Consider the following 22900-nt stretch of genomic DNA (forward strand, 5'->3'; position numbering starts at 1 on the left):
GTCCACACCAGCCAATCAGGAACGTCCTTGGACGCTGACGTACAGGCTGCGCCGCCGCTACTGCGGCCTTCCGAGCTCGCTCGGCCGTCGCGTCTCTTCTGACGCAGCACACAACATGGCGGCCGAGAGTGGCAGCGATGCTCACCTGAGAAGAAGGCGGCGCCGGGACCCAGACGATCGGGAAAAGACGGAACACGGCGACCGAGAACTGGCCATGGCGGTGGCGGCGAGCGAAGAAAATGAGGACGAGAGTGAAGAGCGTTGGGTTGGGCCTTTACCGGTGGAGGCGACCCTGGCCAAGAAGAGGAAAGGTAGCTGCGGAGAGCCCTCCCGAGAAGGAGCTGGAAGGCTGCCTGGCGGTGTGGGAGGGTCGCTTTCCAGCACGCGCGGGAGTGGGACAGTGGGTCCGTGGCTTTGAACGGACGGGCTTTACCTCGTTTCCTCCCCAAATGGGGATTTGGTCTTGGTACAGCGTAATTTTCAAACTCTGAAACCCTGTTGCTCCCTGACTCGTTGGCATAGATGCTACGACTGATGCTGGTCTGTTTGTTTGTGTTGGGTGTTGGATGGACCTCGTAGCTGTCACGTAAAGTTGGAACTCCTAATTTGGATTAGCACCTGTGGAAGGAGCACTGGTTCTTAGAATCATAAATCTTAAATTCTCCACCCTGACTGTCTACGAATGGAGGTTTCAAACCTAGCGGAAGTTGCTTAACTTTGCTGGATTTGAAGTCATATTCGAGACAAAACAGAAGTGTTTCACCATAACAAGGTTTTTTTTTAAGGCTGGAAAGGGGATAAATTAAATTTTACTCTTTTAAACCCTTTTCTAAGAACTTTTAGGAATGTGTCGCTCGGTGGCGGGGTGTGTGTGTGGTAAGAGCTTCTTTAATCATGCTTTTTAACAGATAGCCTTCTAGGCTTTAGGTGTGTGTGTGGGGGGGGGGTATAGCTCCTTTCACCATGCTAGCTTTTTAACCGGAAGCCTTCTAGGTTTTAGGTGTAGTGGTTGCTGAATATTGTCATCTGTCCTCCTGTCAAGTGTTTGCCACAGCAGCCTTTGCCTTCGTGGCACGTACTACTTTTTGTAGTTATGTATTTATTCCTGGGACTTTCTGAACACTACTAGACTAAGCATGTAAGGACATGGATCTTGCACTTTTTCCGCCAACCCTTGGTACTTGGTACAGTGCTTTGTATAAAAATTTAATAAATATTTTATAACATTTATGCTGTTCTTTCACTTAAATATTACTACATGTACTACTTAAATGGAGGAAATGGGGATGACCAGGAAGGAAGAAAGAAATTAAGAACTGAAATATTGGCCGAGGAAGCAAGTGTTTTATAAACAATAGTTTTGACAGAAAAAATCTTTACCCTTTGATGTGGGAGTGTCATATATCAATCTGTTGATTTCATTGGTTAAGCAATAAAGAAACTGTTTGGCCCTAGTAGGCTAAAACATAGGTGGGAGGAGTAAACAGAACAGAATGCTGGGAGGAAGAGGAAGTGAGCTCAGACTCGACAGCTCTGCCCTCTGGAGCACACACGCCATGCTCCCGGCTCCCAGGTGGGCACATGAGATGAAGCTCCGACCCAGGATGGACGTAGGCTAGAATCTTCCTGGTAAGACCGGTGCTCACAGATTATTAGAGATGGGTTGATCGGGATATCAGAATTAGCCAGTAAGGGCTAGAGCTAAAGGGCCAAGCAGTGTTTAAATGAATACAATTTGTGTGTTGTTATTTCGGGACATAAGCTAGCAGGCTGCAGGGGTGTTGGGGATGCTGCCCCACAGCTCCCTATTACTACAGCCCTTAGCCAATGCTTTTTTGAAAAAACAAAAAAAAAACACCCTCTGAAACTACAAACAAAAGATTTGTTACAAAAATAATGTGAAACATTATCTAAAATGTTTAACAATTTTTAACTTGTAGAAATGGAGCTAAGATTGTACTTTGCATGTATGTTTTCACAGTAATATACAGTTGTATGACACTTCATTAGATTAAGCTATTTCTAAAATCCATTCCTTTTTATTATTTCATGTGTATGAATGTTTGCCTGCATGGATGTACACACCATGTGGATATCTGGTGCCCAAGGAGTCCAGAAGAGGGCATCAGATATCCTGAAACTGGAGTTACAGATAGAAGAGCAGCCAGTACTCTTAACTGCTGAGCCTTCTGTCTGACCCCAAATTAAGCTATATTTAAATTTTTATTTATTATTATTATTATTTATTATGTGTTGGTGGGGTCAGAGAGGTGGGAACACAAATACCACAGCACAAGAGTGGAGAGCAGAGGACAAGTTTGTGGAGTTGGTTCTTTGCTTTTACCTCTGTGTGGGTTCCAAGGACTGCACTCAGGTCACCAGACTTGAGCAAGGACTTTTACTCTCGGGACCGTCTTGCCCATCTTAAACTATTTCTTAAGGAAAATAATTTCTTTGTTTTCTTTATGTCCAAGTTCCCTTGAACATGCATTAATGAATAATAAAAGATATCTAGAACAGATAGGATAAAATTTATTACAGAAAACTCCAACTAAAAGTGGAAGACTACTTTTATATTTTACAAAAGTGCCAAAATAAGCAAGCCAGGATTGGTGTGGAAGCTCCACAAGATCGTAGGCACCCTTTGCCCGAACATAACAAGTGTATGGCCTTCATTTTCATCGTCCTCAGTCCTTAGAATTACAGCATTAATAATCTAGCTCCAAGCTAGGGAAGAAAAGGAAATTTTTTAAGAATATTTTCTCATCATCACAAAAACACTTGCTCCTTTTCCCATCATGTAGTTCATACGGTCACTACAGAAGACTGTGAGAAAGGCCATTTAACCAAATGTTAGTAGGCACCCATAAAAATAGGGATTCCGTTACTCACAAAGTTAATGGAAAATAGATTGATAGACATAACTTTGAGTGTGCTATATAACAGTACAAGAAGCTAACAGTTTGTCATGTTTAATTTACCAACTTTATATAGGCATGGTTGATCATCTTCTTTAGAAACAATACCTTTTTAAAAATAGATTATACTAGTAAAATTGGTCCTGGCTCATAATAAAATTGATTTTTTTTTGGTGTTTCTCAATTTTCCATTTTTTCAGGTGTTGTACTTCTAGAAAAATGCCTGAGAAGCACTCAACTCGATGTGTTAGGATTTCCTCAGCTCTAAACATCTAAGCATTTCTCAATGATGTAGTAGAGAATTTTTGCCTTAAAAATAAATATACATCTCAAACCTAGCCATTAGCTTATTAGTTAAAATAACAATAACTGAGAGCTATATGGTTACGGATATTTTCCTAAAGCTTTAGGTCTTTAAACATTCCTATTAAGCCAGAACCGTTAAAACCGTTGAAACAGGAGGTGGAGGTATAGCTCAGTCATTAGATGCACTTGCTGCTCTTCCAGACTGAGTTTGATTCCCAGCACCCACATCAAACAGCTTATAAACCACTTGTAATTCTAGTTCAGATGGATCCAGTCCCCTCGTCTGGTCTCATTGGGCACATGTACACACAGGGCATGCAACGGTACAGACAGAATCTTTGGAACAGCATATAATCCCTGAGAACCTGTCGTAGAAACTAGTGCAGCTGACATAACAAATATTGTATGCATTTTTTAGCCCATTTGTTGATTGAAAGAAAATTTAGAAGAGAATACAAAATTTAGAAAATTCTAAGTAGTCATGTTAATTTCATTAATTATACTTTCCCCCTCCCCCAGTTCTAGAGTTTGAAAGAGTCTATCTTGATAATCTCCCCAGTGCATCCATGTATGAGCGCAGTTACATGCACAGAGATGTTATCATGCATGTGGTATGCACCAAGTAAGTGTATCATCCTTTTATGTTATGTGTATGAGTGTCTGCGTCACTTGTGTGCCTGGTACCTACAGAAGCTAAAATAGTGTGTCTGACCTCTATGAACTGGAGTTACAATAAACTTTGTAAACTGCCATGTTGGTGCTGGGAGGTGAATCCAGCAGCCAGTACTCTGTCTTACTGAGCTATCTCTCCGTAGCTCATATTATACATTCTCAGAAAAAAAAAATCTAAAGCTTAATTATGAGTGGATTTACAGAAGTAATTTGGGAATTTTATAGATTTAATTCTGCAAGTTCTGTAGTAATTTAACAAAGCCCTGCATGTTTTCTTATATAAAATGAATAAACCAGTATTAGTAGAGCTTTTCTAAAGAAGATAGTATATTACGATAAGAATAATAATATAATAATAATTTGGCTTCTTTGGTGTTTATAGAGAAGCTAATGGTAACTCAGACCTCCTAAAATTATCATAGGCCCTTCCAAATGGATGAATAGGGAGACTCAAAGAGTAATAATAGTAGAAATAATGTCCCTCTTGTGTTTAACTCATTCTATGTCTACATACTGTTGGGATTATTTCATTAATTACCTGATTTATCTTAAGAACAGTTTTTTTTTTATTATGTATACAATATTCTGTCTGTGTGTATATCTGCAGGCCAGAAGAGGGCACCAGACCTCATTACAGATGGTTGTGAGCCACCATGTGGTTGCTGGGAATTGAACTCAGGACCTTTGGAAGAGCAGGCAATGCTCTTAACCACTTGAGCCATCTCTCCAGCCCCAAGAACAGTTTTAAAAGTCATAAAATCTTCATTTTATAAGTGAGAGAACTGTGGAGTACAAAGGTTAAATGGCAGAAGCAGCTAAAGAGAAAATAAAACAAATTCCAAATTTCTATTCCTTATTTGGATTTTGAAACTATATGCAAGAGTAATACTAAGTTCATAGTTTTAAAAAGAACATCTTGACTATACTCAGATGAATGCTTTCAAATAGGTCAAAAGTAGGTAGAGTCTTGTGTAGAAATTTGGATCAGCTGTGATTGGGACTTGGATGGTATTGGCAGAGATCAAAACTAGATGAACAGTCCAAAAAAAAAAAAAACGAGAACAGTCCACTGTTGATTTCTTAAAACAGATTGCATTCCTTCATATTATAAGAATAGGATAATTCTGACCAAATTCGATTTTTATCCCAAAGCTGCAGAGTTTAACAAAAAGGTTTTTTTTTTGTTTTTGCCAAGTGTGTGTGTGTGTGTGTGTGTGTGTGTGTGTGTGTGAGACAGAGAGAGAGAGAGGATCTGAAGTCAGTCACCATGGATGCGGTGTAATGTGAATAAATTAACTGTCTAAGTAATATGTGTAAAATACTAAATGTATATACACTGTGCTCCTCAAATGGATTCCATTTTTATATCTGTATGCTGGGGAAAAAAATGTCTGTTCAAAATATTTTTGATTCTTAACCAAAATGCCTTGAATAAGATTAAAAAAATTACGTTGGAATTTTTCTATATGTGAAAGTAGTTTGGGTCTTTATAATCTTCTGAAAACTATAAACTCTTCTATTTAAAAGACTGCCTTTAGGGTAATATAATAATAAGAAAGTCTAGTGATTCCAACAGAGATTTGTTTGTATGATTTTGTTTTGAGACAGGGTCTCCCTTGTAAGTTGTGCAAGCTGGCTTTGCACCACCACAACCACGGCCTAGGCAGCCTTTCTGCCTCAGCCTCCTGAGTGGCTAGGGTTACAGGTTTACACCACCAAGCCAAGCTATTATGCTAAATCCTCATTCAGTTCTGCACCAGGACTAACTCTAATTCCGACCCACCCTCCCTCCCTCCCTCTCTCCCTCCCTTCCTCTTCCCTCTGTCTCTCTCCCCCTCCCTCCCTCCTGCCTTCCCTCCTTTCCTTTCTTCCTTCCATTTATTAATTTATGTTAAATCCTCAGTTAACTATGAACTCACTTCTTAGGATGACTATTAGTTGCTATTATTCCTGAAGTGGTCTGTGTAAAGGAGAGTTTAAAAACAGAGCAGCAAACCCTAAACTGACATGGTAGGATGCAGCTATAAACCCAACACTAAGAGGCAGAGGCAGGCAGAAGGATCACAAATTCAAGACTAGTATGAAGTACACATAGTATGAAGTTAGTTTGTTCCACGTAGTAAGAACTTGTCTTTTTTTTTAAAAAAAAAAAAAGCAAAAAAAGTCTATTATTGAAGTAGTTAATTACTGCTTGTTAATGTTTACTTTGAAATTTCTCAGAGATCTGTTTTAGAAATTAACTTTAAAACTTTTATATATACAGAACAGATTTTATTATCACTGCCAGTCATGATGGACATGTTAAGTTTTGGAAAAAAATAGAAGAAGGAATAGAATTCGTTAAACATTTTCGCAGTCATCTTGGTAAGAGTTTCTCTTTTTTTGTTGCTCCTGTTTAAATTGTACTAATTAAAATTTCCTTTAAAATATTATGATATTTTTCTTTGGGTCATGTACATTTATTTTGTTTATATTTATTACAATGTTTTAATTTTATTTTTTAAAATAGGAATAATTGAGAGTATTGCAGTTAGCTCTGAGGGAGCATTGTTCTGTTCTGTGGGTGATGATAAAGCAATGAAGGTATTTGATGTAGTGAATTTTGACATGATCAATATGCTGAAGCTTGGGTAAGTTTTCTATAAAGTATATATTTTATATATGTGTGTGTATATATATTTAACTTAGTTAAAAATAATTGTAAACAAAACACCATATCATAGATTATTTTTTAACAGAATATATTATCTCACTATTTGGGATTTTTGGATACTTCTACTCTGGTACTTCTTATTAACACGGATTTTCAAACAATGTCACAAAGGGTCACCATATGCAGCAAGTACCACTTAGTAAATTGATGAAGACTCATCGTGTCTAACTAGATGGTTAGAATAACTTCCTTGCTGTATTATACTTACTTTGAAGATATAAACTTGTGTTTTTATATGGTTCATAGATGGTTATAATTTGCTGGTGGTTTAAACTTCAGAGTGTACCAATACTGATGTGTAAACTATGTGATTGGATAGCACTGTATTGAGACTGGTGCTTCATGTTTAGCATGACTTTTTAAAAAGATAACATGCTGAAAAAACATACACCTAAATGTCAGCTTAAAAATCATACCATTAGCCAGGCGGTGGTGGCGCACGCCTTTAATCCCAGCACTCGGGAGGCAGAGGCAGATGGATCTCTGTGAGTTTGAGACCAGCCTGGTCTACAAGAGCTAGTGCCAGGACAGGCTCCAAAGCCACAGAGAAACCCTGTCTCGAAAAACCAAAAAAAAAAAAAAAAAAAAAATCATACCATTATCACAGTGTTTGGTAACTTGCTTTGTTTGAATGACATAACAAAAGACGTTAAGTAAAGTAACTTAAAAAACAAACTCCCTACCTCCCACCCTCCACCTCCCACCCCCCAACCCCCACACAGCTCTAGAGTGTTGGAAACCCAAGGTTCATTGCCATAAAGCAATGAAGGTATTTGATGTAGTGAACTTTGAGGGCTCTCTTCCTGGCTTCTTACTGTTTCCTCACTCAGTTAAAGAAGATAGGAGGTGGGGCAGGATACTTCAGTTTCCTCCAAGAAGGCCATGGACCTTTCAGATGAAGACCCCACCCTTATGATCTCATTTAAATGTAATTGACTCCAAAGACCATCCAAAAAGTCCTACCATGGATTGTATTACGTCTATAATTCAAATCTAAATTTTGGAGTTTCTTTTGAAATCAGATTTTATGAACCACAAAAGAAAACCAGTGTTACTTTATTTGGTTAGATTTCTCTTTTTTCTTTTTGTTACAAATGCCATTACCTAATTTGATCTTCTCTTTTATTCCCCAGTTTGCTTCCCCAGACATTTGCTATTTTAAAAAATAACAAATATTTGAACATTAGCTCTTTGAGAATATTCAAAGAGTCTATTTCAAGAACTGATAAAAACTCTAAATAAAGATTTCAAAAAGGTTTTTACCCTCAACACCATGATGGTTGGTATAACAGTGTAACTTTTAAAGTGACTACTTTGCAGCACATGTTAAAATTTGGGATGTAGATTAAATGCATCAAATTCTTTTGTACATTGTTCATTATATAACATGTCCAATGCTTACATACAGTTTTAATATCACGATAGGACATTAGTTTCTTTTGAACAATATCAGAACCAAAATATTTTTATTGTAAATGTTTCAAGAATGCATTTAATATAAGCCCATTGGGAAAAAAAAGTTACACATAAACTGTTTTACAGATATCCAGTGCCTGAGAACACCTTAAGGCTCAGATATGACTGTTTTCCCTATGTTCCCAACAGAAATAAATATGTAATTCTCTTCTTGTGGATGGGTATCATCATACATTATTAACGTTACACTGATGACATTAAAGAGAAAATTAAGGACAGGTATAGTTAAAGGTAGGGCACTTAACATGCAGAAAGCCCTGGATTAGATTCCTAGCACTATAGGAAAAACAGTAAAAAGAAACTGAGTAGCTATTCTGAGTAGTTCCTGCCTATATTCTACACTTACGCAAAGAATCCCAAACTGCCTAAATGGTTGGCAAGGACATTTTGATTTTAGTAACGGGCTAGGGAGGAGTGCTTGTTGTATTGACCTTTCTTTCTCTCCTCCTCAATTTTTAACTGCTTTAGCTATTTTCCTGGACAATGCGAATGGATATATTGCCCAGGAGATGCCATATCTTCAGTTGCTGCTTCTGAGAAGAGTACAGGAAAAATTTTCATTTATGATGGTCGAGGAGATAATCAGCCACTTCATATTTTTGACAAACTTCATGTATCGCCTCTTACTCAAATAAGACTAAACCCAGTTTATAAAGCAGTAGTATCTTCAGACAAATCTGGAATGATCGAGTACTGGACTGGACCTCCTCATGAATACAAATTCCCTAAAAATGTGAACTGGGAGTATAAAACTGACACAGATTTATATGAATTTGCCAAGTGTAAGGCTTATCCAACCAGCATATGCTTTTCACCTGATGGAAAGAAAATAGCAACCATTGGATCAGATAGAAAAGTTAGAATTTTTAGGTTTTTAACCGGAAAACTCATGAGAGTCTTTGATGAATCATTAAGTGTAAGTGCCATTGAATCAGATTTTACTTTTCTAATAAATTTTATGTGTTTGCTATTTCATAAAGATATTTTTCTATCTAGACATGTGATGATTATTTTCTCTTTTGTTTGTACTCTTGGGTTGATGCTCTTCCTACATTATGTGATATTTCTTCATTGCTGTCCTAACATGTGTTGAGGTGACAGCACTGATATGACAAAAGGGAGTGACAAGATGAGTAAGGCTGTGACGAAAGTTGAGATTCAGAATGAGAAGTTGAAGGAAGAAAGATGCCAAACACAAAACAAGTATAAGTATATGAATAGAAAGTAGTAATAGCTGAAATCCCACATTCCACAGGGGTGTTTGGGTTTTTTCTGTAGTTGGGGAAAGAGCTGTGTGGAGTGAGTGAAAACTTTAGTGACTTAGAACTATTGAGCTTGCGATGGTGGCGCACGCCTTTAATCCCAGCACTGGGGAGGCAGAGACAGGTGGAGCTCTGTGAGTTCAAGACCAGCCTGGTTTACAAGAGCTAGTTCCAGGACAGGCTCCAAAGCCACAGAGAAACCCTGTCTCGAAAAACCAAAAAAAAAAAAAAAAAAAACAACTATTGAGCTTGGCCTAGGTTAGCAGAATTGAAGGCAAAGTTTTATCTTAGTGTTTGTTCACTGAGAAACATGGGGTCACTGCATGTGTCAGTACAGTCGTGTGTCTCAGAGGCCATGCTTTGAATACCAGGATCGTATAAAAAGGTTCCGCAGAGCTGTTTACCAAATTGGATAAGTATTTATAAAATGCATGTATATGGATAGATGGCTAGCTGTAGAACTTATTTCTTGAAAGATGAGTCTTCAGCAAAAATAATCATGAATCTCCCAGTACTAAAACTTAATCCAGCATTCTAGGCACTTTAGAACACACAAATAAGCGGTAACCAAAGACAAGAAAGCTGTTGTGTAAGATCTTGCATTCATGCCTCAAACGTTAACATACCTCTTGTTTTCATAGTTTTGTATATTTTTCTTCCTTTATCAAGAAAAAATTGAGGGCTGGAGAGATGGCTCAGAGGTTAAGAGCATTGCCTGCTCTTCCAAAGGTCCTGAGTTCAATTCCCAGCAACCACATGGTGGCTCACAACCATCTGTAGTGGGGTCTAGTGCCCTCTTCTGGCCTTCAGGCATACACACAGACAGAACATTGTATACATAATTAATTAATTAATTAATTAATTTAAAAAAGTTGAGATTTTAGTTAAAATAAACATGAAACAAATATATAAATAAATGTGAGTTTAGTTTATTATCATCCATACTAAAAAGTTAGCTTTGAATTCTGCTGTTTTATGTCCTATATGTCTGAAATGATAAATAACAAAATCTTACCTTCTATAAGGCTTATGGAGTGTTAATACTCAGTATTCATGTTAAAACCAGTATCTTGAAAATTGTGGATTAAATATCAAAAGAAACCAAATTTCCAAACCATAAAACGTACCTATAAATACCATTTTTTTTCCAAAACATTTATCAAATACTAATCTTAACTGCTCTTATCACAATAACTTAAACAGTTTCTGATGTCATAATCGATATAGCAAGACAGTAAGAGTCACTCAACAGGGACTGGAGAGATTGCTTGGTGGTCAAGAGTGCTTTGCTGTTCTTGCACAAGACCCATGTCAGACAGCTCACAACTACCTGTGAGCTCTAGCTCCAGATCTTACATTGTCTTCTGGCCCCTGCAGGCACCCACATGCACATGTACATTCACAAAGACACACATTCACAGAAATAAAAGACTTTTTTTTAAAAGATATTCAACAAAACTTAGTATTTGCCATATGTTCTCTTCATAATTCTTATACAGGATTCACGGGCTATGTGCAGCTGCATTGCTTGACATAAATAGCTACTTTTCATGTGACTCACTGACTTTGTTACAGGGGACTGAGGGGATTGGGATTCACATGTCATCTATGCTTGCCTGGAACTTCTTATGTAGCCCTGGCAATTCTGCCTCATCTTCCCAAATGCTAGGACAACAAGTATAGACTAACAGGTCCAGCTACCATGTGACTTGACTCCTTAATGTATCTAGACCAAATAGATACACCAAACTTCTATACAAATTAGATTCCAAAGCACTAATATAAAATTTTTCTCAGTTTTACAAACTGTTATAGAAATGTCAATATTTTGTTTTATTAGATTGAATAAAATAACTTCCACCTGCTTTTTATTTTGTATAATGTACCTACTAAAATTTTAAGTGACTTACACGACTTGCATTATATTTCATTGAAAATGCTACTCTGAGGCTTCTTAAAGGCAGGTTTATTTCTGTAAAGAAAGCATTAGTTATATAAATCAACTGGTTTAGTGTATTTGTTTCTTAAGTTAGAAAATCAAATACTATTATAGTATTGGGATCAAACCCAGGACCTTAAGCACTTAGTCTACAAGTAAGCTTCATACCTTTGAAATACATATTTGTTATTTCTATGTTGTTTTGTTTGAGACTTGATCTCATACTGTGGGCTTGGCTGGCCTGACATTCAGTATGTAGCCCCAGCTGGCCTAGAGTTCACAGTGTTCCTGCCTCAGCCTTCAGACTGCTGGGATTCCAGCTGAGAACAACCATATTGGCCTTGAACTACTATTTGTGACTAAACTTGCCAATGTCTTCTTTAATTTCCTGCTTATAGGGTTTAGAATGCTTCTTAAATTACATGAATATACAAAATCTCAATGATTCTCAATGTGTTTTTTATTCAGTGCTCACTGTTTTAATTTATGTATGTATGTCCAGTATATATGTATGTAGTTATTTTGTTAATGCATAGCTTATTTCCTAGATGTTTACTGAACTGCAGCAGATGAGGCAACAGCTACCAGACATGGAATTTGGCCGACGAATGGCTGTAGAACGTGAGTTGGAAAAGGTGGATGCTGTAAGATTAATTAATATTGTTTTTGATGAAACCGGACACTTCGTGCTATATGGAACAATGCTGGGCATTAAAGTTATAAATATAGAAACAAATCGGTAAGCTTTAACATGATTTATATATATTTTTAATGCAGTTATAGGGAACCATTTCCTCCAACAGGGAAACAATGAGAGTTTTGTTTGTTCCAGAGAAAGTGGAAAGGTCCCAAATGCCTAAACTTAACCAAATGTTTTGACTGGATTTTTCTATGGTCTCTCAGTTGTCTATAATCTTATGTAAAAAGTTTCCACTCATATTTGTAAAAGAAATAGAAAAAAGATATGCATAGTTTCAGGGTTTTGGGTTTTTTGTTTTTTGGGCGTTTTGGGGGATGATTTTTTGGGCTTTTATTTTTTTCTCTTTTTAACAAGTTTCAGTCTGTGTTTTGCTTATTGATTTAAATCAACCAGACTTGTATTAAATGTTACCAAATACTTTAACCACAGAATTCAGCATCACATGCTAGACATAAAGACAGAGCTAAAATGCATAAAACCACAGTAACTCTTTTGTGCAAATAGCACATTTGGTGTTAGTAAAGAATATCTACAGTCAGATACTATGACTGAATATAAAGAAAAGAACTTTGAAAATATTTTGATAAAATTCTTGTGCTATACATTCCTATGTATAAATAGATTTATCTTGTAGTTCTTAGAATATAAAATCATTAAAAACTTGTAAAAGGTTTTAATAACAGGAATAAGTTAAAACCCCATTGGTATCTGGGGTTGCCAGGATACCCTGTGGATTCCAAACTCTAAGGATACTCAGTCAAGTAGCCAGTCCCTCATTTAATATCTATATGCTCTTATATTTTAACTATATATAGATTACTCAATTCCTGGTATAAATGTTATGTAAATACATATTGTACTATATTGTTATAGAATAATGACAAGGGAAAAACAGTATACATGTTCAATATAAACATTTTAAAATATTTTTAGTCTTAAGTTTGGATCTAAGATACAGAGCCTATGAGTACAAGGGAATTAATGAGTGGTTTGTCTTTGCTTTATTTGTGTGAGAAAGAATTGTGTGTGTGTGTGTGTGTGTGTGTGTTTAATGCACACCAGAGGTCAATGTTAACTGTTTTATTACTTTCCACTTTATTTTGAGACAGTGTCTCTTGCTGTACCTGAAGTTTACCTATTGGGCTAGACTGGCTAGCCAGTGAGCTCCTAAGATCTTTCTGCTTCTGCCTCTGCCTTTTCCCTCCCCCAAGCAGGGTTATGGATTTTTGCTTCATGGCTGTGGCTACTAGGGATCTAAACTCAGGTCCTTGTACCCACTAAGCCAGTTTCCCAGCCCTCAGGTGTGTTTTCTCTTTATTAGAATGTTTAAAGCAGTTGTTGGCTCACAACAAAATTAAGAAGGTATTGTTTTCCCATGTATTCTCTACCCTCTTACAGCTCCTGTCAAAGCAGTACATTTGTCAGGTGATAAACATATGTTGATACATCATTATCACCTAATACTTACCCATTGTTTACATTAATGTTGCTGTTAGTACTGTACATTCTGTTTGGACAAATGTAAAGGACCAAGTGACCATCACTATATTATCAGTCAGCATGTTTTCACTTCTTTAAAATCCTGTTTCACCTATCTATTACTCTAACTTCTGGAATGACTACTAACTACTACAAGTAACCTTTCTTTTTTGAAGACAGGGTCTTAAACTGTTGCTCTGTATGGGAATTGAATAGCCAGAGATGGCCTTGTGGTGTGGGAGGTCCTTCTGTCTATGTGTTGCTTTTATTGGTTAATGGATAAAGAAAGTGGCTTGGCCTGATAGGGTAGAAAGAGCTAGGCAGGGAAGACTAAACTGAATGCTGGGAGAAAGGAGGCGGGGTCAGAGAGGACCCATGTATCCCTAGCAGAGAGGGACACCAGAACTTTAAGCCTACCAGGAAGCCACAGCCACATGGTGATACATGGATAGTTGATCTAAGTTTTTTTTTTTACATGTATTTATTTATTGTTGGGGAGAGGGCACATACCATTGTTCATATTCGAAACTCAAGAACCCAGCTTCCTCATTCCTCCATGAGGATCTTGGGGATGGAACTCAAGTTGTCAGGCTCCATATCAAGTGCCATTATAACAGTGAACCTAATCTCTGATCCAGGATAGTTGATTTCTAATTTTCATATGTCAAGCTGTTATGACTGAAATTCTGTTTTTTTCTGCATGTTTGCATAGTGTATATGTATTTGTACAGGTGTGTCTGCACATGTATACAGGTGGAAGTCAGAGGTTAATGTTAAGTAAATTACTGAAGGAAGCCAGAGCTTACCGATTTGCCTAGTTTAGCTAGTCATTTTGTCCTGTGGATCCTATCAAAAGCACTGGGACTATGGTTGGTCTACCTGGTTTTTATGTAGGTACTGAAGTTCCAATTCCAGTCCTCAGGTGTTCAAATCAATTTATTCACTAAACTGTCTTCTCAGCCTAATTCTGACAATTGTATTATATTAAATATTTTATTTTTCCAGGTGTGTGCGGATCTTAGGCAAGCAAGAAAATATTAGAGTGATGCAACTGGCTTTGTTTCAGGGAATAGCAAAAAAGCACCGAGCTGCAACAACTATAGAAATGAAAGCCTCTGAAAACCCCGTTCTTCAGAATGTTCAAGCTGACCCAACAATAGTCTGTACATCTTTCAAAAAGAATCGATTTTATATGGTATGTGATAGTCTAAGTGATGGCAATTACATTCGTGTTTTTTCAGCCTTGCTGGGAGTTTTTCTTGAAACATGTTGGCAAATTTTCCAAACACCTAAAACATCAACCTACAACAATATTGTAGAATTTTAAACTAAGAATTGATATTTAAGTATTTCTGTATTCTTTCCCATTATGTTTAAAATTTTTCTCATTTTGCTTCTATCACTATTTGTGCTAAGGCAATAGGAAACTAATAATTATGTTCATAATTGTGTTTACAACAGTTTTTACTGTGGGTTTTTAATATTTTTTTGTTTTTCAACTTTTCACTTGAACATAATATATTTCCCAGAACGCACACAATTTCTTTCTCTAAATGTATTTCCTTGACTTTTTGTTCACTGTAACAGTGCTATATTGAAGCAATATATTCTGAAGAATCTTCTCCTCCCATGGAGAACTAAAGTGCCTCTTGTTGGGGTTGTTCCTCAATGATTATTTCCTACCTAGCACTGGAAGAGGAATACTGAGAATGGGCTAAAATCAATCTTTGAAGCTATTTATGAATAGTAATATTACCCAGACAAAGACCTCTACTCTGACACATTGTATCCTTTACAACTGCAAACAGCTTCCTAAGGTCTAAGTAAGATTCCTTCATTGTCTATAACTGACTTTTATTTCTTTTGTGGCTTTAGCCTTCTTCCTTTTTATTTACTACACTGACAAGATCAAATTTATTCTATTATTTTTTAACTTTTTATTTATTATTTCTTCCACTCACATGTTTTCTTCCAACTTCTACTTCAGGGCTGAGCTTGAAATCTGTTCACATCAATACTGAGTTATATGCACCTGCTAATGGTCTGCCTGTGCTTCTCTCGTCATATGCAATGTACTTTGGGAGTATAAATTAATAATGTGTAATCTCGGGGAAGAGGTGTATCTTTGACACTGCTCTCTTCCTCCAGATGACTTAAAATCAATAAATATGGAGTGCTGTAGCTTCACACTCATCCACTGATGTCTATACAAATTGTAAACATTTGTGATGGGTTCAAGTTAACACATTTGATAAATTTAAGAAATAGCAATTTCCATACCTATCCCAAACAAGCTTTTTTTTTATTTAATATTTTTTTTATTTATTTATTATGTATACAATATTCTGTCTCTGTGTATGCCTGCAGGCCATAAGAGGGCACCAGACCCCATGACAGATGGTTGTGAGCCACCACGTGGTTGCTGGGAATTGAACTCAGGACCTTTGGAAGAGCAGGCAATGCTCTTAACCTCTGAGCCATCTCTCCAGCCCCCAAACAAGCTTTTAACCTAACATACATAAATTCTTTAGTGTGAGAATTTTTTCTTACACCCTCTGACTCATAGCTAAAAACTCATTAATTTATACTAAATAAAAATAGCTGATCATGTTTTTATCTATAAAGTTAAAATTATCAGAAACAAATTCTTGACATATAATAAACTCCAATCATTTGCTGTGGCAGTTCATGTCTTTAATCCCAGAACTCAGGAGACAGAGGCAGGTGGATGTTTGTATGTAAATGCATAAATATATAGGTTGCTCAGTCCTTTTAGTGTTACTTGCACATATATGATTTCAGAGCTAACTGATATTGGATAAGCAATTAAAGGATTCATCCCTGAGGAAAACTATTTCTCTTGCTCTCAATATTCCTTAGATGCCTGCAGTTCTTTAAGGTGGGGACCATAGACTTTACCATTCTATGTCAGCATGTCTATTGGTATCAAACTTATTTAGGTCTTGTTTAGGTACCCATACTCTCAAGGGATCATGAGTGACATTTCCCTATCATTTCTGGGAAACACAGTCTTATAGATTTCTTGGTCCTTTGGGTCTTAAAATCTTTGTGCCCTCTGCCCCCCCTCTTCCATGATGTTCCCGGAGCCTTACAGGAATTGTGTTATAGATGTATCCAAGGTGTTATGAATAATTGCTCAAATCTAATACTAGAAAATTTTGTTACTCTAAAATTAGAAAATCCCCTTATTCATTACCCTAAAAGCCTGCCTATCTTCAACCTTGGCAACCGTTCAAATCTTTGGTTTCTGTAGGCTACCCTGTACTGGAAGTTACACATTGAAAGCAGCCATGAAGGATGTGGTTGGAACTGGACACTACATAATCAGTTGCTATCTGCATTTTGACTAGTTGTGTGTTCTGTAATGGTTTCCATCTGTTGCAAAGAGAAGATTCTTTGATAAAGAATGACAGCTACACTTATTTGTAGATATAAGGATAGGTATTTAGAGTGCAATTCGAAATTACGCTGATTTAGTGAAGAGATGGTATATGGTTCTCCTGTAAGATCCATGACCTCCTATCCCAAAAGTTGTGTTTCTAGTACCAGAATTAGACAGTTGTTGGTTACCTCCAAGATATGAGTGCCACTATTATACCCTTGGGGTATTGTAGATCCTAAGTGTCATAGCTGGGTAGGACTATTGTTACTTCCCTGCTTCAGATTCTATGAAAGCTCATCCTTAGGGTAGAGGCTTTCAGGTCAGACCCAGCTCAGATCCTCAGTCCTGTGTCCAACATGCATGAAGCCTTCACCAGTAGGAACCTACCTTCAACCTTTGGGAGGCAACCATCAGCTATGGCAGTAGCATATATTGTTTTGATGGTTTCTTGAACTCAAATGACCAAGAACTCAAAAGGGAGTTCCTCACATCTGATACTGGATTTTTTTTGTTAGTTTTATGATTATTAAAGGGTAGCATTGTCTACCCAAATGGCATAACTTCTTTTAACCTCTCTTTGTATATACATATACATGTATGTATTATATATAATTTTTAGGTGAATAAAAAAATGGTCCCTTATTGCCTCCTCACACATCCTAATGGTTATTTTCTCCCTCACCTTTGGTATTGACCTCTTTTCCTCTCCCCAGGATAAAGCTACCTTCCCTGTTTTTCACCTTTTCCTCCTTTATATAACCAGTATCCTACCATTCTCTCTAGCCCATAGCTAGACATAGTTTGACAGTCCTAGTTTCTGAGGTTAATCCAGGTCTATTGTAAATTCTTACTTTCCTTTAAAAGTAAATTTTATTTATAAATTTTTACCAGATAAGTTTTTAATTCAACCATTCACATTTTCTTTATTGAGTTTACCAAAAGAGAACCAGAAGATACAAAAAGTGCAGATTCTGACCGAGATGTTTTTAATGAGAAGCCTTCTAAAGAAGAAGTCATGGCAGCTACTCAAGCTGAAGGACCAAAACGAGTTTCAGATAGTGCCATTGTCCACACAAGCATGGGAGACATTCACATCAAACTTTTTCCTCTTGAGTACGTACACAAATGCCAATGTCAATGTGTGTATTTGGACTGCAACTTAAAATTGTTACTTTAATTGATTTTGAATAAGTTTGGATAAAACATCTACTCCTTAGTTTTCTGATATATAAGTTCTTCTATCGATTTTAATGTAGTCCTATTATGAGAACAAAATACACTGACTATGAAAGTGCTGCCAGTGATAGGACAGTATCCTAACACGCATAAACTTCTTGTTCAGTCTCCAGTACCATACAAAAAGTATGCTGGAGGTAAACTGTAAAGATGCACAAATGTTACCAGTGATTGCACATCCAAATAGGTCCTAGGGGCTTTTTTATAGACAACTCTCCTCCCAAAGCAAATCCTTTAGGTAAAGGTAGTAATTTTTGTCTTCTGGAATTTGTTAGTCACCTATTACAATTTTAAAAGTGAATTCTAATGAAAATCATAAGGACTTTAAATTCTTTTTACAGTTGAAAAATATCCAGAATAGTTAAAATATTTATAAAATAGATTATTAATGCCTTGATCTAAAAGAGATGATACTTTTATAATGTTTTCATTCAAAAGTATTTATTTTGGATATAACAACTTGCTACCAAGCAAAGAACTAGACAGTTACAGATTCTTACAGTCCTTTTTCAACCACTTGGTGCATGTGCCTCTTTGAATCTGCTGCATGAGTACTTGAGGCCAAGATTCTCCTAATTCCTCCTTCTATTCTCAGCTCTCAGAGGTATTTTGAAGAATAATTTTATGAAATTAGAAACAACTAAAAAAAATCATATTCCTTTTTTGTTTTTCGAAGCAGTGCTTCTTTCTTTGTGTAGCCCTGGCTGTCCCGGAACTAGCTTTGTAGGCCAGATTGATCTCAAGCTCACAGAGATCCACCTGCCTCTGCCTCCTGAGTGCTGTGATTAAAGGCGTGCATCACTACTGCCTAGCTAAAAATTTCATATTCTTATTGATTGTCACTTAAAGTTGAATAAATTCAGAAGATGCTATTTATGCATGTGTGCATGTATCGTGTGTGTGTGTGAGAGAGAGAGAGAGAGAGAGAGAGAGAATGAATAGTCCTGGCTCTACTGGTCACTTTGTAGACCAGGCTGGCCTCAAACTCACTAAGATCCACCTGTTTCTGCCTTCTGAGTATTGGAATTAAAAGCATGTGCCACCACCACCCAACTTTATGTATGTAATTTAAGGTGCTGCTGTCTTTGGGTTTTTAAACTGCTAAATAGCTCTAAAGTACCACTATCTTCAAATTCAAACAAATACTAATTAGTAAGCATGTAATGAAAGAAGAACACTACTGCTTACCTGCCCTTCCCACTGTCATTTCTCAATGAGATCACATTATGACAAAGACTGCACTTCTGGCATGTTTAGAACTTGAGAACATTAGAAAATGGCTATTCAAACATTATCTTAAAATACTCTGAATAATTTCATATTTTTTATACAATAGGTGTCCCAAGACAGTGGAAAACTTTTGTGTTCACAGCAGAAATGGTTATTACAATGGGCACACATTTCACCGTATCATTAAGGTAAGTTATACAAATTTGGTGTGATTTAAAGAAAAGTATGCTCCTGTATAACAAGAGTTCAAATCCTCTTGAACACATACACTTTACTACAAGGTAAGACAGCACTGGGTGGTCATGAATGTTTAGTCAGGGAAAAGGCATGACTCCCTTTTTAGAAACAATACTCCAGTACTTTGTCAGCAGCTAAAGAAAGGGTAAAAGAATGCACCAAGGGATGTATATTAGTCTAGTGGCTAGATAAGGCAGAGGTCTGGGAAATACAAGAGCTGTAATGAGATGCACCTCTAAGACTCTGAGGAGGAGTGAGCTTGGTCCCAGAATTAATTAATTTATTTATTTATTCATTTTGTGCAGCTTAAGGAAAGGAAAGAGGAACAGATGATGATTATATAAGACACAAGACACTATGTAAATCCTAAAACATTCTGTGGACTATCAGGAAAAATAATGCAATATAAGACATTTGCATTTTTATTTCAGTCATTGAATAAGTAGTGACTCAGCAATGAAATCTAACATCCAAACTTAGTATGGGGTTAATGTAACCATGATATAATTTGAGGAAGTTGACAGTTTTACTGAATACAAAGCACTCTTAACAGAGAGATACAAAACTGCACACACACACACACAGATTACATATAAAAAAGTCAAGGTATTAATTTTATATTTTCTGTTAACAGGGCTTCATGATTCAGACAGGAGATCCAACAGGTACTGGTATGGGAGGAGAAAGCATATGGGGAGGAGAGTTTGAAGATGAATTTCACTCAACATTACGACATGACAGACCGTACACACTAAGCATGGCCAATGCTGGATCAAATACTAATGGATCCCAGTTTTTTATAACAGTAGTACCGACGGTGAGTATTTTATCTATAAATGATAAGTTCATGGTTAATAATCTGAGAATATGAATATAGTAGGGAATCTGCATTATTCTGTTCTCTGTACTATTAAATCTTTCCAGTTAGAAAATAGAAAATTATTTATACATGAAAATTTAAACAATAATAAATGAGTTTAGAAAACACTATTTCTGTCTAGTAGGAAATATAATTTCTATGTTAAGGATACTAGAGTTTCAGTCTCTGTTCTGCCACCACTAATTTTATGTACCCTAAAGCAAATTGTTTCACCTTTCTTGGCCAATTTCCTCATCCTTTGAATTTTTATTACTTCCATATAAACTAGGGATAACTTTTAAAAGCTGAATACTCATTATTAAGAAAGCATTAAACTTCATTTTAAATATATAATAAAATTAAGTAAAATTTAAATTTTGCTTAATTATCATAAATTTGATTTAATAAATTTGTTAAATTTACCAAATTTTTCTGGTTTTGTTTTTCCAATACAGCCCTGGCTTGATAATAAGCACACTGTGTTTGGACGAGTGACTAAAGGAATGGAGGTTGTGCAGAGGATTTCCAATGTTAAAGTCAATCCAAAAACAGATAAGCCTTATGAGGATGTCAGCATCATCAATATCACTGTCAAATAAAAGGGACGTAACACGAGACTGTTTCACATTTGGAAATTTAATACTTGATGAATATGGAAATCGTGTTTCAAAAGATAAAACTGTATTTTTGTATTTTTAGTTAAAGATCATTTTTAAAAACTGCCTTTGGTTTTTCTTGGACTAGTTCTGATATTAAGGGTGACAACTAAATTTAGGCAAATAACATTTCTTATAGGCAAGTACTCTTCTGATTCAAATTCAGTATTAAATAATGGATTGGTATATATTTCCTCAATTTCAAAAACATGCTCTTATAGGTTTGGTGATCCTTAAAGAAAAAGATCAAAAGACATTATATTTATTCCTTATAAAATATCCTTTAAATTGAAGTATCAAATAAATGACCACTTGAATTTTTATTTTTAATGAATGTTCACTGTTTTCATTTGCTTTTCCTAATGTAGCTAAGTAATTTTTTTTCTAATGAGTTAGATTTTAATTCAGTAACCATCAAGAATAAAAGTAAAATTTAGTATCCTACAATAGAATCTATTAATAGGTGTGGTGGGATGTGTCTGTCATTCCACCTAGCACATGTGATATGAAGGTAAAGGCCAGCCTAGACTACATAATGCCTGGAAACAAATTCTAACAGTACAAGTCTAAAGTCTTTATAGATAATATTCTTCAACTGCCTTTAACTGCTAACAACAGATTCTGTCTTCTAGACAGCCTCTTCAGAAACTTAAAAAAGGAACATCTCAGTAGAGCTGCTTCAGGAGCCCTGTTCCTGCCACTGATCAATAGCATCATTTCATTTGGTATGAAAATGCAACCTGCAAGATGAAAAAGTATGTCTAATTGTGCCTTCAAACTGTGAAGCAAGGTGGTGGTGGTGGTGGTGGTGCAGGCCTCTAATAATCTCAGCACTTAGGAGGCAGTGGCAGGCAATCTCTGTGAGTTCCAGGCCAACCTGGTCTAACGGAGGGAGTTACAGGACAGCCAGTGCTTCACAGAGAAATTCTGCCTCAACTACCCCTACCCCTTCCAAAAAAGTGAAACAAAAAGATAAATTTTGGTCAGGCAGTGGTGGCGCACACCTTTGATCCCAGTGCTCAGGAGGCAGAGGCAGGCACATCTCTTGAGTAGCATAGTCTACATAGCCAGCATAGTCTACAGATGAGTTCCAGGACAGAGGAGGATACCCAGATACACTGTCTTGTAACCCTCCTCCCCCAAAAAGAATTTTAAAAAGAATTTGAGCTTACTCCATTAAGGATTTTGTTACATTTACTTACAAGTATTACACTCATCCTCAAAGTAGAATTTTGGTAATACTGCTATCAAGTGGTAATAATGCCTCATTCCTCAAACATTCAAGTATTTTGCTTTAATTAAAGAATCATAATATGCAACCAATGAATTGGTTTCATATCATTTTATTTGAAATAGGGTCTCATGTATCTCAGTCTAGTCTCAAAGTCTCTATGTAGTTAGTGATCCCTCCCAAGTGCTAGGATCACAGACACATACCATAATGCCCAGTTTATGCAGTACTTATGGAGCTGAACCCAGGGCCTTATGCATATTACCATGTATTCTACAAACTGAGCCACACTGCTGCCCTTGGATTATTATTAATGCACAATCTCACATTTAGTCTGATTTCTCTTTTGGAAGAATACATGTGCACATCAGTCTTCCCTGGTACCAATTTGTAAAATGAGGACTTTTCCAATGTTATATAAGCATTAAATAAATACTATGTTTTTAAGATTTAGGCAAGCTTTTCAAACCCATCCTCTGCTCCTTTCTTGGTGGTGATGGGGATGGAATCTCAGGTTTTGTTAAAGTCAATCCAAAAACAGATAAGCTGAGCTGCATCCTCAAGCTCACCAGACCACTGTAAT

At 36.5% G+C, this 22900-nt stretch overlaps 1 protein-coding gene across 3 annotated transcripts; it reads left to right on the forward strand.

Moving 5' to 3' along the window:
* Positions 1-110: 110 nt before the first annotated feature.
* On the forward strand, positions 111-21045 carry Ppwd1 (peptidylprolyl isomerase domain and WD repeat containing 1). Of its 3 annotated transcripts, XM_041663210.1 has the most exons (11): positions 111-311; positions 3744-3846; positions 6160-6260; positions 6406-6526; positions 8554-9001; positions 11835-12025; positions 14471-14660; positions 17800-17981; positions 19441-19522; positions 20206-20388; positions 20886-21045. In XM_041663210.1, the coding sequence occupies exons 1-11, from the start codon at positions 116-118 to the stop codon at positions 21027-21029; spliced, it is 1941 nt and encodes a 646-aa protein (XP_041519144.1). In that variant the 5' UTR covers positions 111-115; the 3' UTR covers positions 21030-21045. The 3 variants fall into 3 exon arrangements, with proteins under 3 accessions (XP_041519144.1, XP_041519145.1, XP_041519146.1); XM_041663211.1 differs by lacking the exon at positions 3744-3846 and having other exon boundaries at positions 220-311; XM_041663212.1 differs by lacking the exon at positions 111-311 and having other exon boundaries at positions 3795-3846; positions 6160-6185; positions 6504-6526.
* Positions 21046-22900: the final 1855 nt, after the last annotated feature.

Source organism: Microtus oregoni, unplaced genomic scaffold, assembly GCF_018167655.1.
Source record: "Microtus oregoni isolate MIOR12 unplaced genomic scaffold, Mior012 000014F_ref0000157, whole genome shotgun sequence".
Classification (NCBI taxonomy): domain Eukaryota; kingdom Metazoa; phylum Chordata; class Mammalia; order Rodentia; family Cricetidae; genus Microtus; species Microtus oregoni.

What these genes read in the sequence shown, in the direction of transcription:
- Ppwd1 (XM_041663210.1), top strand. Translation starts at nt 116, where the DNA reads ATGGCGGCCGAGAGTGGCAGCGATGCTCACCTGAGAAGAAGGCGGCGC. An exon ending in CATTTCACCGTATCATTAAG is followed by an intron (nt 19,523 to 20,205) that starts GTAAGTTATACA and finishes TTCTGTTAACAG; the next exon opens with GGCTTCATGATTCAGACAGG. An exon ending in TTATAACAGTAGTACCGACG is followed by an intron (nt 20,389 to 20,885) that starts GTGAGTATTTTA and finishes TTTCCAATACAG; the next exon opens with CCCTGGCTTGATAATAAGCA.